Source organism: Strigops habroptila, chromosome 7 (assembly GCF_004027225.2).
Source record: "Strigops habroptila isolate Jane chromosome 7, bStrHab1.2.pri, whole genome shotgun sequence".
NCBI classification, from domain to species: Eukaryota; Metazoa; Chordata; class Aves; order Psittaciformes; family Psittacidae; genus Strigops; species Strigops habroptila.
Window position 1 is genome coordinate 38,156,441 of NC_044283.2, and position 15,542 is coordinate 38,171,982.

The 15,542-nt window shown below is 33.7% G+C and overlaps 1 protein-coding gene across 9 annotated transcripts in view; it reads right to left on the reverse strand.

The window, feature by feature from the left end:
• Positions 1-15,542, reverse strand: part of CEP44 (centrosomal protein 44) — a 16,234-nt gene continuing 692 nt past the window's right edge. For 3 of the 9 annotated variants that reach the window (XM_030491630.1, XM_030491631.2, XM_030491632.2), the window contains exons 2-11: positions 12,448-12,588; positions 11,707-11,854; positions 9,881-10,027; positions 9,076-9,183; positions 7,511-7,642; positions 6,924-7,133; positions 3,421-3,490; positions 1,300-1,427; positions 987-1,024; positions 1-204 (exon numbers count right to left, since the gene is read on the reverse strand). In XM_030491630.1, coding sequence (XP_030347490.1) covers positions 147-204; positions 987-1,024; positions 1,300-1,427; positions 3,421-3,490; positions 6,924-7,133; positions 7,511-7,642; positions 9,076-9,183; positions 9,881-10,027; positions 11,707-11,854; positions 12,448-12,536 — 1,128 coding nt within the window. In that variant the 5' untranslated portion in view covers positions 12,537-12,588 and the 3' untranslated portion in view covers positions 1-146. Of the gene's footprint in view, positions 205-986; positions 1,025-1,299; positions 1,501-3,420; positions 3,491-6,923; positions 7,134-7,510; positions 7,643-9,075; positions 9,184-9,880; positions 10,028-11,706; positions 11,855-12,447; positions 12,589-13,262; positions 15,510-15,542 lie in introns of those variants that run through there. The other 6 variants (XM_030491629.1, XR_003992186.1, XR_003992185.1 and 3 more) reach the window with 6 other exon arrangements.

Consider the following 15,542-nt stretch of genomic DNA (forward strand, 5'->3'; position numbering starts at 1 on the left):
TGCATTAGAGAAATATTTATTCAAAGGAATAAAAGCACTGGTGATCATTACAAATTTGATATATTAAAAACTTAATGCTGTACAAACATACATATTAGGTCTGATATCCATAAGTTTACAGACACCAGGACTGAAGACCTGTGCTTTCAGATCTTCTCAGAGTTGTTGCTTGATGTTTTCAACAATTCTGAGGTTTCTTCAATTCTGAAAATAAATTTTGTTTACACACACACACTTATTAAAATATGGTAAGAAATAACTGACTTGTCTTTAACTTTCTAATGTATCCAAAATATTAACAAGCATAATGAAACCTTGTTTCCTCTCATCCCCCCTTTTCCTCTGCAATTGGTTTGTATTTTAAATGCCTACCACATATCTATAAACCTTAACTATACATAAAGTAAGCCACACAATAAAATTAAATCACAAAAAAGGCTACAGCTTTTTTCAGGCCAGGCCCTTATAGAATAGAAATCTCTTGCTAAAGAAACATCACACAGCAATGCATTTCTCCGCAAGCATAACAAAAATATTTCTTACAAAAAGAAATTCATTACAGATCTCAGGACTAGTATCAAATACACCTTAGAGATATCACAATGCTCAGGCTGAAACTGGTTTTACTTTACTTTAAATAATAAAACCAGAGTTAAGATAATGAAAGAAAACTTGCAAGTACCTGGGATTTCCTATCAGAAGGTAAATAATATTCCAATTCCTTGTCAACCAGATTCTAAACACTCTTTAATCTCTAATTAATACTATTAAGAATGTTTTCTATTGCTTTTTAGAAACCAAAACAGTGACTCATCCCACAAATACAGAACTGTAAGTGGATTTATTATCCAGTGGAGTCATAAGGAAATGCCACACCTGATGTAGAGACCTTTGTGGTTGGAACACATGTACATTCTCTATATGCCTTAGGCCAGCACAACTCCCTCCTGGGAAATGAATTCCCTCTGCCCTTTCCTATTACTTACATTTTACTTATCCTTTCCATTCTTTGTTTTGTTGTCTCCTGCAATTTAAAAGCAACAAAGTTAGTGAACTCTTCAAAGCTAACATTCTTCAGATAGACTTTCAACCTAAAAAATCATAGAGAAAATGTGACTTTAAGCATTTGCTAAAGAATCATTAGAAAACATACCAAAAAGATTTTTTATGAGACAGACCTAGATATAGTTTTGCAGTTTCCCTGTTTTTCACTAGTAGTATAAACAACTAAAACTAATGCTTACTTGTTCTCTTGACCTCAGAAAGGAAATTAACTAAGCATTTGCCAGTTTTACTTACCTTTGAAATGTCTGTCAGATCCTGAGAATTAATGGTCACAGCTCTGGGAGATGGGTCTGTGGATAATAGTAAACTGTATCCAGACAACTGACGAAGACACTCTGGCATGTCCTCCTTCCTTTCTGTATCTATGCAGAAACAGGTGGGTTTGGGTCACCTTTGACTTTTGCTCTCTTATTGCAGGGTCAGTTATCAAATAAGCTTGATTTACAGTATGTAATAACAGAAGAGAATGCATTGTTTAGAGACGGAAAAAGAAAAGCTAGTGGTGAGAGTCCAAAATAGGTAAAGATAAATGCAGTGTAGTATGTATAACACACACAAGGCAAATTCCAAGAGGATTACTAGGAATGTTACCTTTATCCTGATTACAATAAAATCAACACTTAAGAAAGTGTAATTACTAGGTCAAACATTTAATAGTAACTTAAAATAGTTTATGTTATTTTTATTGTAAACTGCTTGTTCAAACATGTCTTTAATTTGTGCTAAGTAACCTGTCTTATAAGCAGCAGAAATAAAAACATAATATCACCTTCTTGCTAAAAATCTGTATGAAGGTCTTGCTGTTTCCCTAGCTCTCTTCCTGCTGGGATAAGTTTAGCATCCATTTAGCAGAAAGAGACTTCTCTTTTACATTGGGATGGCTCTTATACTCTTTGCAATTTTAGAATACTATTGCTGGAGAACAGAATTTAGCATTTGGAAAAAGTGATCCCTTGCTCTTCTTTCAGTAAAGTCACCATCTATGGATCATACCTTTAGAATTTTTCTAGCTATATTATCCTGTATTTAAAATAATATTATTCCTAATTTATTAAAATTAAAAAGTGTTTCTTCTGTAAAACTGTTATTCCTGATGAACACTACAACCAAAAAGAACATGAAAACGTCCCAAGTACTGTACATCTCAGAAGAGTTAAGACTGGCCATAATTTGTATGCCTAAAATTTCCTGAATCATATTCTAAAAAAGCAGGAATAACAGGAATTCAGAGAATTCTAGAAGTCTGAAAACATGAAAATTCTTTTTTAAAGACCATCAGTCTGCTTGCTGGTTACGAAGACCTCAATTGTCAGTAACATACCACTAAAGTTACGAAAGGAAGTAAAGATGTTGCAACTTTCCGAGGTCTGTAAAAAGAAGGTCCCATTTCTGAGACTTGAAAATTAAAATGAATTTTGCCATAACCAAGAAACTGCCTTCCTAATTTCCATGAAAACTGGATTACTGAGATTCCCTTTTAGTTTAAGTGCAAGAGCCCAACACTGGACAAAAACACCTAATAAGTGAGAATAGGAAACAGAATATCTTCCTTACTACTCTTTGTAAGAATAACAGCTGCCATAGAGGAAACAGGCCAAATTAATAAAGAGAATGATGCAAAGTAAGGGCTAAAGAGCTACCATTGAGGAAGAGAGAATAATTACTTATGGCCTGGGGAATGTTTTTAAACTTCTTTCCCACTTCAGGCTGTTTCATTTACTACTTGTACATTAGCAAAAAGTTAGAAAGAAGGAAAAGATTTTGTCTTGCTCTTCAAAATATGAGAGTTTAACAAAAATACTACTTGGATAGCTAGCTTTTTCAAAGGGATGAATATTCAGCAGTGATTTGGAAAACACAACAGATTGTGAAAGAAACAGCCCTGATTTGTCCTGAGCCATTATAAAAGTAAAAAACGTCATCATAAATGTGAGACTATTTTGACTATAACAAAGCTGTGGCAGCAAATGTCATTCCTTTTGTGTTTATGAGTAGCTTATTTTTAAAATGTTATTATAACTGCTTTAAAGTACAGATAACATTTTGGTTTTCGCAGCTTTAAGTATAGAACCTTAATTAAATTTGCATCTTCATGATTTTTAGTAGTTATTTGTAACCATGAATTACTACATGTTTTCAATAATGCTTTAAAAACTATTTCAGTAAACACAGCTTCTAAAGAATAAATTATAAACACGAAACAACTGACAGGTTAACTTGTAGCTTGCAGCATTCATTTAAATTCAGAGGTCACTAAATTGCAGTTGTCTACTTAAAAAAACACTACTTTAGTTAAGGTCAGCAAGAAGTGTTTAGCATATGATGTTAATTAAAAATAAAATCATTAATACTCACCAGGGGAAACTGGCAACCTACTAGAAGAACCTTCGTGACTTAAATTGCTTAACTCTGCAGGTAACTCTCTCTGAAATACAAATTTACTACATTTTAGCCAACCACCTTATTTAAATCATCTTTTGACCAAACAAAAGTATATTTAAGTACTTTGTAATTTAGTACTTAAGTACTAAAATTAAGTAACTTAAGTATGCAGTTGCTACACCTGTGCTGGGACTGCACAGGTGTCTTTACTGGACTGAAAAAAATCCAACATTTCCATACATACATTGCATTTGAAAAGTAGACTATTGCTGTTTGTAAACAGTTCAAAACCAAGTCCAAATATAGTGATATAGCTTAGGTATGAGTAGAATGAACAATCAGACTGTTCTTGGTCTGTGCTACAATTACATCTTGACGTTATCTGCTGTTACCTTAACAAAATAAGCTTACCTTCTACTTTCCGTTGATATTCAGAAATGCAGCTCCTCAGTCCTAGAAAAATTAGCCTGTACATGAACTGAAATTCATGCCATGTAAGTGTTTAGAACTCAAAAGTCTATTTTAAGCTAGTTTCCCAGGCTCCTAAATGAGAGAGGGCTCTTTTAAGAAAGGTTCCAAATTTAACTCAATCTAGTTTAGAAAAGGTTGTTCAAGGAAGCAAAATCGTTGTACTAACAATAAATGTTTCTCAGTGCAATTTTCTGATTTCAAAATTAAAACATCCAACACTCAAACAACTCTGGATTTTTTTCACCAGTGAGTTATCATTATGATTTGAAATCTCAGCCTTTGGTAAAGTGTATCACTTTATATCCTGCAGTAACTATATCAGTTATCAGGGGAATATTACACCCAAATAAGTGAATGAGGGAGAAAGAGTAAGTATTGTATGGGAAGAAGCTGGAAAAAGACTGTAATAATGGATACATTTGACAGATCTGCACTGACTACTTCTGCTCAATTCTTTCCATCGAAATAGATTTGGTAGCTTTCAGACCTTCCCAGAGCTAAATGCACAGCTGCAGCTACTTTGGCGGCAATGCAAGACAGATCTTAGTGTTCCTGCTATGCTGGTTAGATGCTAAAAGTTCCCCAAAAAAAAAAATAAAATGTAAGAGTAAGAAGAAAGGAGTAATTCTGAATTGTTTCTCTATATGTGAAGCACAACTTGGATGGAATTTCATGAAACAAAGAAGTAGCAATTCCCTGGCCCAAAGGATTACTTCTTGGCAGTTTTCAAATGCCTACTGCAAAAAGGTTAGGTTTTGAAGACTTTTTTTTTTTTAAAAACATATAAAAAACAGCTTATTTTGCTTTGAAAAAAGGACAAGCAACAATGCCACAAAAATCACATTCAAACTTCTTTCAGCAGTGACTTCTTTCAGTAACAGGGAGTATAGAAATATAATTATCTTATTGGAATTTTTAAAGTGGTATTAAAGTTAAGTATTTTCTAAATATTTTCCAAATGCTATTCCAAACCTTTGAACAACTGAAATAAACTGTTACTGAAGTAATAATAAACCAAATTTACAGAAAAGAACAAGCCTAGTCTGAAACAGACTTTCCTGTGCTGCTACCTCATAAAAGCAACAAGTATCTCTTGGAGAATACACTTCTAACCAGGAGCAAAACTGTCTATGGCTATTCAGCTGAAGGCCTTTTGAGACTGCTGGCAGACAAAAGTATTATCACTGGTGGTGTTATTTGGATGTATAACCATTGATAATTAAATTACAATATCCATACAAAATTGATTTCAAATGGTAAATCACTTAAGCCATTACCAACCTGAAACTGTGTTTAAAACAGAAGTGATTGAGAATGTCAATCCTTATCATTTCAGTACAGCCTTTAGAAATAACCTAGTGACCAGTCAGAACACTTCATTTTGAGACTTTACATAACTAGCACACTTGCAAGGCACACAGAAAAAAACATGTCTTGTATACAAGTATTATAGACATTCTGAAATCTGCAGGGCCAGCAACACACACAGAGCTCCTGGTTACAAGTAAATTCAACATTTTTTACAACCACAGAGAAAAAAGCAATACGGATCAAGTATTTTCCACAAGGGTTTTCAACTTCTGAAAAGCACCTGACAGCATCTGAAGGACATACACAATGTACATGTGTACAAAGTGTACAAATACACTTTGAAATCAAGCATGTGATCACAAAATTGATGCTATGATTCACTGCATCTCAGAATACCTACATGTGCATATAAATGAAATTATACAATGCACACACAACTACTTTATCACTATCTACAACTACCTGAAAGGAGGATGGAGTAAGGAGGTGACTGGTCTCTTCTCCCAAGGAACAAGTGATAGGACATGAGGTAACGCCCTCTTAAGCTGCACCAGGGTAAGTTTAGATTCGATATTAGGAAAGGGTGAAGGGCCAGGTACTGGAACGGGCTTCCCAGGGAAGTGGTAGAATCACCATCCCTGGAAGTGTTCAACATCCACGTAGATGAGGCCCTCAGTGCCATGGTTTAGTGGTAGACTTGGCAGTCCTGGGGTAAAGGTAGGACTTGATGATAGACTCACAGATAGACTCAATTAGGTTGGAAAAGACCTTTAAGATCATCAAGTCCAACCTCGAGATCTTAAAGGTTTTTTCCAAACTAGTTGATTCTATGATTCTACAGGGACCTTTCATCAGCATGACAAATAACAGCCTCAATGTGGCAAAATACTTGATTTGCTCTCACAAATATGCCCAATGTAGCCACATCACAACTGTAGCACTTTCACACATTTAAAAATGCAATGAATATCTTGGAAAGAAATAGGAAAGGGGGAAAGAGGAGGATGAAAAAAAGAGAAAAACCATCAAGTTTAGGCTAGAAATTTCAAAGAGCCACAAACTAAGAATAGGACTAAAATAAGAACTAACTTTTCCATTAACCTTGTATTTTCCATTGAGCATGCCATCTATTTTTGTCAATGTTAGTTATACAGAATGAAGACTTAATCTTCCAAAGGGAGTATCTGTATCTGACTAGAGTTTGGAGACTTAAAAAAAAAAAAATTTATATTCAACAGCAACAACATTTGCAGGACAGTGTAAGAAATTGAGAAATATGCAGACCAGAATAAGGAAACCCTTAAATTTATCACTAGCATGATGAAACTCTCTACAGAAATATTAAGCTTTCAAAGACAGCATAAGACAGACTTTTCAAAAGCTTCCTTCTACGAGTTCACTAGGAGATAAAACACATACAGTCATTACTATTGAAAATAGGCTTTGCTATACCTGCTGTTCCTGCAAAGAAACAATTTCCAATGGAGAGCTTTGCTTCACAAAGCATAAGAAAACAGCAAAACCTAACAGTTAAGAAAAAAATACCACCAACTCCATAAACAGCACTTCCATTCAGATCCTGCCTTTAAAAATAGCAAAGAAAGCATACATAGGAGGCAGCAAGAACAGAAACAGGCCAACAACATTGTGTCTGGGCCATTTTTATTATAGAAATAAAACAGAAGTTAACATACCTTTTTGGATTGCAACAACAGTTCTGTTTCAAGAAGCAAAACTCGACTCAACAAGTTATTCCAGTCCTTCTCATCTATGATCACCTTTCCTTCCAGTTTCTCTTCTAAAACATGTAGTTTATCTTCCACCCAATCCAGCTTACGAAGCTTTTCCTGGCAATCAGCAAGCTGATTCTTCAGGGACTCAATCTGAGAATTATCTTCTATGATCTGAAAATATGGACAAGAACATGTCCTCTAATTTCAAAACAGATATAATTCATCAATTGATCAATTAAATTAAGCGGAACCTTCCTCAAGTTCAGTAACCACATTCTGCTACATTACAAAATTATTTCTTTTGCAACTGCCATAATGTTCCTATTCATGGAACTCAGCTTTTAAAAGAAACTGTTGACAGAACTGGCTCTTGAAAGGACAGTACAATTTAACCGACTTTTTTCAACTTTTTCAATATATTTATTATATATCTATTAGTTATATTTAAGGAGCATCCAGCTATCTTGTTAAAACTTTATCCCTTTAGAAAAGTCCTGTAAGAAAGTTAACAAGACATGCAGATAGCACCTTAAAATAAGAATTCTTACTTGTTCACAATTAACTTCGACAATATCCTGATCTAGGCACAATTCTTCTTCATTACCTCCTTGTGCTGGAAGGGGTAATGGATGAAAGTCACCACCAATTTCATTTCCTGAGTGCCGTTCTACTAGAGGCTTCTTTTGAACATGTGAAAAAAGAACATTTCAATTCATCAGCCAAGCAACTGACAAAAAAGACCTATCATTTTAGTATTTATTTGAATATGAAAATCTTATCCCAACTGGTTGCAAAACAGCAGCAGCAGAGTTTAATTTTTAAAAAATCATATAGACATGAAAAACTGTAAAACGAATATGCATACACTTTACCATATGTACTGTGTAACTTGGTTTTCTTCCATAAACAGTAATTAAAGCATTAATGTCCTCTCCTATTGTAAGAGTTGTTAGATTTCCAAGTGAGGACTGAGAGATATGAATCTTACCTTATATATTAACATATATATGGACAGGTCAAATATCAACATTGCCACTCAAACATTCAAAACCAGAAAAGTTTAACTAGGAAGATTAGAACTCTCTCTTTTCCCTGACAACTGTCAGCAAAATAACCCTACTAACCACATTTCATTTCATTTGAATGGTTTCTTTAGAGAAAGCAGAGAGACAAATTCTGCTTTCTTTCCAGGTGGATCAAGTCCCATGATTGCTATCTGCCACAAAATAAAATAGATTACCTAATGATTAAGAACTCACAATTACTAGTTTTGTACAACATCTTAAGACTTACAGATTCCTAGATGTTTTAGTGAAACTGAAACTCTCCTCTTCTAGGGAACTCTTAATACACTCACATATACCTCCATTCAGTTTGACCATTCAACAACCAGAAGTGCCAGATAAATCATTCCAAATATTTCCTTTGTGAAGTTTTCCTCACGCTTAAAAGCAGTATTTTCCTTTTAAATAGAAATCGCCCACAGTTAAATGGGCAGATTCCTAAAGGTTTTGTACAATTTTACTTTGCACCCTTTTAGCATTAAATACTAGGAAAGTGGTCTCCTCCACAGGCCAAGAGTACCATAACACATAAGATCAAGCGTTACTCTTGTAAAACCAAAGCCAAGAGGAATGTTACACTAAATAATCTTTGCTTAGAAGATTCAGACAAAAGAGCAAAAAGTGTTTTGAAAGCTGCACTGAAAACACTGCAATGTTAGACAGAACACATTTTAATCTCCAAATAGGACTCTCTTTTTTTTTCCAATTGCATCTTCATTTTCGTTCCTGTCCCTCCATTTGATTTAATTCAAACAGCAAACAATAGTACTACATCTTTACCACCAAGACTTTAAGACCAACTACTCAGCACAAGAGAGAAGCAATACCCTCTATATTTCAGCTATAATTTCAGTCAACCACACTTCTTCAAGGAAAAAAACAAACAAACACCACCAAACACAACAAACAAACAACACCACAAAAAAAACCAACCCAACTGGTCTGATCAAGCATTAGAACCTAAATGAAAGCACATCATCCAGAAAGAGCCTGACTTGCTACAAATGAGATTAACCTTTAGATATACAACATAAAAATTATTTTCATACCTGTTTGGAATTCAGAGCACGGTCACTAGTATCAGTAACGACATTATCACAATTTGACCATATTTCAGATTTAAAAGATCTGGGTTTTTTCCTTGTTTGGGATTTAACCTTCAAAGTGAAGAGGAGAAAATATTATGCTTCTAACACAGAAACACAGAAATATTTTCTGGAGGGGGGGAGGCAGTACAGACAGGCACATGGACACAACCCATGACAACACCCAAATTTACAGAGAAAACATCTGGAAGTGAATGCCGTATTCAGACACTCATTAATGCCTACACGAGGCTGTATCAAAGCTGGTCATAAACAGAAAAAAATTTGCCCCAGAGTTGAAAAACAAAAAAGAAAAAAACCAAAAACAACAAAAACAAACAAACAAAAAAAACCCACTCAAAACAATACCGCTGAAACACAAATATGAATGTCATATTTGAATTAAATATTATCAGAACTTTATCGTATCTGATGGCTTTGCTTTGCTTTAAATCAACTAGCAAAGTCTAGTCACTAGTCACTTGACATTCACTATGTCAAGAAGAATAAAACAAAATATATCACTTCTACTATAAAGTACTGGATTTATCTTCATTTTATTTTTTTGTTTATTCTACAATGCATTCGCAGCTTTATGTCTTTCATATACTTGATAGCGCTCAAGCATCTGACAATAGACCTTCTAATTTTTCCCCCTATTTTGACCATCAGTAATGCTGCACCTTCAAATAAACAGGTGCTCAGCTTCTACCTGCAGCATCAATCATGTCAAAAGAAACTTATAACAAAGTCACCATTTAATCAGTACCTTATTCGAGTTACTTAATTCCTTATGTTTTTTCACCACACAGTTGATAATGTCACAAACAATCTGCATTTTTCTTTCTGCAAAGCCAAACTGAAGAAACTGCTGTTTTGTTAAAATTGGTTTATATTGAAATTGATCTCGAAGAAGCTGCAACAAAATAAGAGTCTGCTTCATTTTCAAAATCACCAAGCAATTTGTTGTAGAAATGGCATGCTCAGGTTCTTATTTTTCTACAATCTTTTCTTTCATTCTGCACTTCAGCAGTTAAACCTTTTCACATTTGGTTATTTATATATCCTCAGCTGTTTCTTCTAACTAGACTTTAAACATACGTCCTCCAAAACATTTCCTTCACAACACTTTCGTAAAGTTTAACTCCCATTCTTAAGATTCATGAAATAAATGATTTTAGACATTAATTTAAAAAGTTAAACAAAAACTTCCCAAAGTGATTGCACAATAAAAAGTTGTGTTAATCTCAGCAAATACATCAGAGGGCTATGTAAAGCTCCCCCAAAGCCTCTTTGTTAAGGAGACTCTCTCCTCCTCAGGTTGAAAACTAGTCTGAATAAGCCAGTATTTGTTAACACATCAAGCCACGTTTTATAAAAATGTGCTTATGGATAGTTTTAAGAAGAGTTCAAAATTATTTTCATTCAGTTATGAATTTGATTCCAATTTTTAAGCTGTTAAATATTGGACTTTATATATTAATGGTATTTCTTAACTTCTTTTACATATTAACTTTTACATATTAACTTTTACATATTAACTTTTACATATTAACTTTTACATATTAACTTTTACATATTAACTTTTACATATTAACTTTTACATATTAACTTTTACATATTAACTTTTACATATTAACTTTTACATATTAACTTTTACATATTAACTTTTACATATTAACTTTTACATATTAACTTTTACATATTAACTTTTACATATTAACTTTTACATATTAACTTTTACATATTAACTTTTACATATTAACTTTTACATATTAACTTTTACATATTAACTTTTACATATTAACTTTTACATATTAACTTTTACATATTAACTTTTACATATTAACTTTTACATATTAACTTTTACATATTAACTTTTACATATTAACTTTTACATATTAACTTTTACATATTAACTTTTACATATTAACTTTTACATATTAACTTTTACATATTAACTTTTACATATTAACTTTTACATATTAACTTTTACATATTAACTTTTACATATTAACTTTTACATATTAACTTTTACATATTAACTTTTACATATTAACTTTTACATATTAACTTTTACATATTAACTTTTACATATTAACTTTTACATATTAACTTTTACATATTAACTTTTACATATTAACTTTTACATATTAACTTTTACATATTAACTTTTACATATTAATGGTATTTCTTAACTGTGTTTTCATTACAATCATTGAAGTTTGCTGTGATTTTTTGCTGATTACGATTTCTTCTAAGGTCACTTCTATAAAACTTACTGTGTAATAAATATTTCAGTATTCTTCAAAACTAACATAAACTAATAATATTATGTTTATAAACATAAACTGTTTCTGACATTGTCGCAACATTGAGATTTGGCTAACAATATCAATCTTCATTTTCACAAAAATTTTTATAAAGACGTACCACACAATAACTTACTACTCATCTTAAATCCTAAAAGAATTACAATTCACATTCATTGCAAAATAAATTTTATTTTCTAGTAAAACTTATACTAGATGTTTAATTTTTATGATGCCATACTCAAAACTGTGTCTTTTCTGTGAAGAACATGAAGACAGATACCTTATAAATAGCTTCAATAAAACGCAAGTCACTCTTTGCTGTGAGTTCCACATTGCACTTTACCAAAAGCTCTGCTACGTAAGTTGAAAAAGATGTAAAAGAATAGCTGATGATAGGTAAAAATGCAGCTGGATCACCTTTTACTAGCCTATTAAGAAACAAAAGTACTTTACACAGCAGAAGACAACAAAGTCTTTCATTATATGAATTCAAACTTCAGTTTGAAAGGTGTTTTAATATAGACAGCATGTTATATCCAAGTATCTCCTTAATTTTAATTTTTTTCCCCAGGCATCTCTCATTCAGCAGTCTTTACTGTTATCTGCAAAATGCTCAAAACAACATTTTTGCGACTCTCATAATTTTAACATTGCCAGGTCTAAAGCCCACCAGCATTGTCATCTCAATAGTCAACACTTTTTTTCTTCAATCTTTACAGGATGAAATTTGTTAGCACTTACAAAGAAATTATAAAGGTGAGAGATTAATCAAAGAAAAGAGAAAAACAGAGAAGAAAAAAGAGCGAGACAGTGATACACTTTGGGATTATTATAAGGGTTCTCAGAACAGCAAAACTGCATCCTTTTATATTCAAGTTCACATGTAGCAAACCCCCAACTTCCCACAGATGTATGCTTGGCTTACTCATCACTGGGTGCAATGCCAATATTTATACATATCTTGTTTACACATCTTGCTGTCATCATGTATTAGCATAAATTTACTCACACTACCGCTTACACTGTATAATCCACATCTCTTGGATAATTTATCAAGCGAAGTCCTTGCTCTATTTTTCTTAAACTTCCTTTTAGGTCTCCTGTTGCCATTATTCCAAATGCTATTCTTCTTTCGGATTATGAAAGAAACGTAATTCTCCTCCTTCAAAAAAAAAAAAAAAAGTACACAAAAATTATAAAATGCAATAGAATTATCACTGAAATGCAAAGGATTTTGCTCCTCTTTTCTATACATGACTATTTCTAAAGTGCTACAGGAGAGCACAGAGCTACAACTCAATACCAATTAATATAGAATCATATCAGTCATCATCATTCATTCTAAATAGGATCAATTACTAATACTCAATCTGATCAACTATCAAAGATCTTTCAAGATAAAGATATCTGAAAGTATTAAAAGAATTTAGTGCTAGTTAAATCCACTAAAACTGAGTGAAAACAAGTTTCTTCTCTGTTTTAAAGGAGCAGGAACTCCACAAGCAGTGAAAAGCTTTTGCATTCTTCAGTTTAGAATGCTGCTGCTTCTTTTGTTCACCTGGCCCCAAGCTTACTGGCCAAAAGAGCAATGTTTGGATGTGTAAACATTAGAAGACAGGCTAACAACTCATCACAGACAATATTTCTCTACCTAGATGATCCATTAAATACACCTGAAATTGTTCAAGGAGAGGGTAACAGACTACCTAGGTATTTCAAAATAGGTGCAAGTTTCTTGGTATGATAACCAAAAGGTCCCTGTTTAACTTCTACACCGTAACACGAGTGGAGAACTCACTTTTAATTTACTTTACTTTGCAGAAGAAAAAGACTCACCTAGGGACTTGGTGCATACTACAAAAAAAATGGTGCCTTTCTCCCTGCAGAACTATCCTGTAAAGAAACTGAAGACTTCAAGAAAGACTGCGGGGGGGAATAAAGAAGGTGAGACAGGGAGATGCGACAGCTTTTACATCTATCGAAGGGAAGTATAGGAAGCTCATACTTTTAATACATTATACCAAACAGAACCAATTAGTAAATTCTCAAATATCAGTACTAGCAATTATCTTAAAGAATCCTGTACCCACTTCATTGCTTCACAATACATCTATATTTAGAGATAGCCTACAAGTACTATTTACTCTATCTTGCAGCCATTTGTTTATAAGCAGCCAATATTAATTAGCTCTTCTTCAATACAAGGCTTTAAAAGCACATACTGGATGACTGCCCAGCTCTTAAGTCACAATTGAAAACAGCTTGCATTTTAGTAATCTGGACAGACTGACAGGACTTGGGAAAGTCTATTAGTAAACTGCCAAACTCAGTTTTTTCACTGGTTTAGAGAAAAAACAAGGGTGGAGGCAGAGGGAAAAGAGAGAGAATGTTAGTGAAAGTACAGAAGTACAGATTGACACTTCACAAAAACAGTTCTTCCTCACAACCTTGAAATCTGCTTGTGACCAGCTTAATCCTCTACAGTACTTCCCCCAAAAGCCTCAGTAAAAGTAATGGTTTCAGCTATAAAGCCTTAGAACAGAAATTTAATGTTCAGTTTTCTGCTAGAACCTGCCTGCCACTGTCTACGCTGAATTTCTTTTGACACAGAACACATACTTTAAGCCTACCAATCCAAGCAGTAAAGAGGCATTACCAGACAGCCTATACATGGAAAAGATACCCTTGAGATACAGCATTTTATATCATTTCTCTTGCTGACACGAGATTCAGACCAAAGGACCAAACACTCCAAAGAGATTACGTCTAGCCTTGCCAGAATAGTAAGGCTAGACATAGTAACTCCGATGGGTACTCCAGTTTGCAGCTTTGTTATTTGGTCATATTCATTAAAGCAATGAGTCTTCTTGAAAGGAACTTTTTGACCACACACTTCTACTTGCAGAGAAGAAAAAAAAAAAAACAAACACAAAACCACAAAGCAACAAGCCAACCAAACAAAAAAAAAACAAACCAACCCAACAAAAACAAACAACCCCAAACAAATAAACCAAATGCCAACAAAACCCACACCACCACCAAACCTTAAAGCTTGCACTCACAATGGTCTGGGTTTATTTCTGGGGTGTTTGCCTTTCCCCCCTACCCCCCTTTCCGTGTCTCCATGGTGCTTAAATCAGCAATTATCAAGAAGATGAAGAAAGATCTTCACATGTGTTCTGCCCTTTTTAAAGTACTTTCTTACTATTTAATTATCAAGTCCTTGCTCTTTAATCATTAGGTTTGTGCCAAATATAAGTACACAATACTCTGTTAAAGGTTAGGGACAATTTAACCTCAAGCATTTGGCAACAGGCAGCTGTTCTTCCTGCCTAATCTTACAAAATGATCCACGCTATGGTTTTGCCAACTTAACCAGATCTCAAGACAAATCTCAAAGAGTCTGCCATAAAACTGAAGCACTAATCTGCAACGTAAATACTCACAGAAGATACTCTCACAGGAACTCATTTAACCATATAGGCTGTTTCCCAAAAGTATCAACAATCCTTTCTACACCAGGCCTCTATATGTAAAAACTGGCAACGACCATCACTACAAACTATATAGCTTGAGAGATCATAAAGTAACAGTTGATTTGTTAAAAAATAATACCTTGGGAAGGTGTAAAAAGTAACACATAGGTTTTGCCTGTAAGAATTCATGATAGAGCAGTTACAGAACATTGGCTACCCAGAGTAAAATCAGATATAATAAAGTTTTAACATAGAACCACATATAAAGAACTACTCTCAAAATTGCTTACAGTATTGAAAAAAAGTAATGAATGTCAAAAAATCAACCAACACAAAAAAAACCCAACCCACACCAAAAAACCATGGAAGTTACCAAATATCTTAGCGTTGTAAACACTTTGAAATGTCTAACAAAAAAGGCTTTTGATTTCTTGTAATTCGGATGATCGTTAAGGTCCTTTCCAACCTAGTATCCTATGATTTTGTGACTCTTGTGTTACATGGGGAGGGGAGGTGGAGGGGAACACCATTATGCACAGATGCAAAACCGACAGGGACAAACACTGCACTTCGCTACCGTGCCAGCTGCCGCAGACACACTCTAAGCACACACCATGCTTGCAAACGAGTGAACCGCACA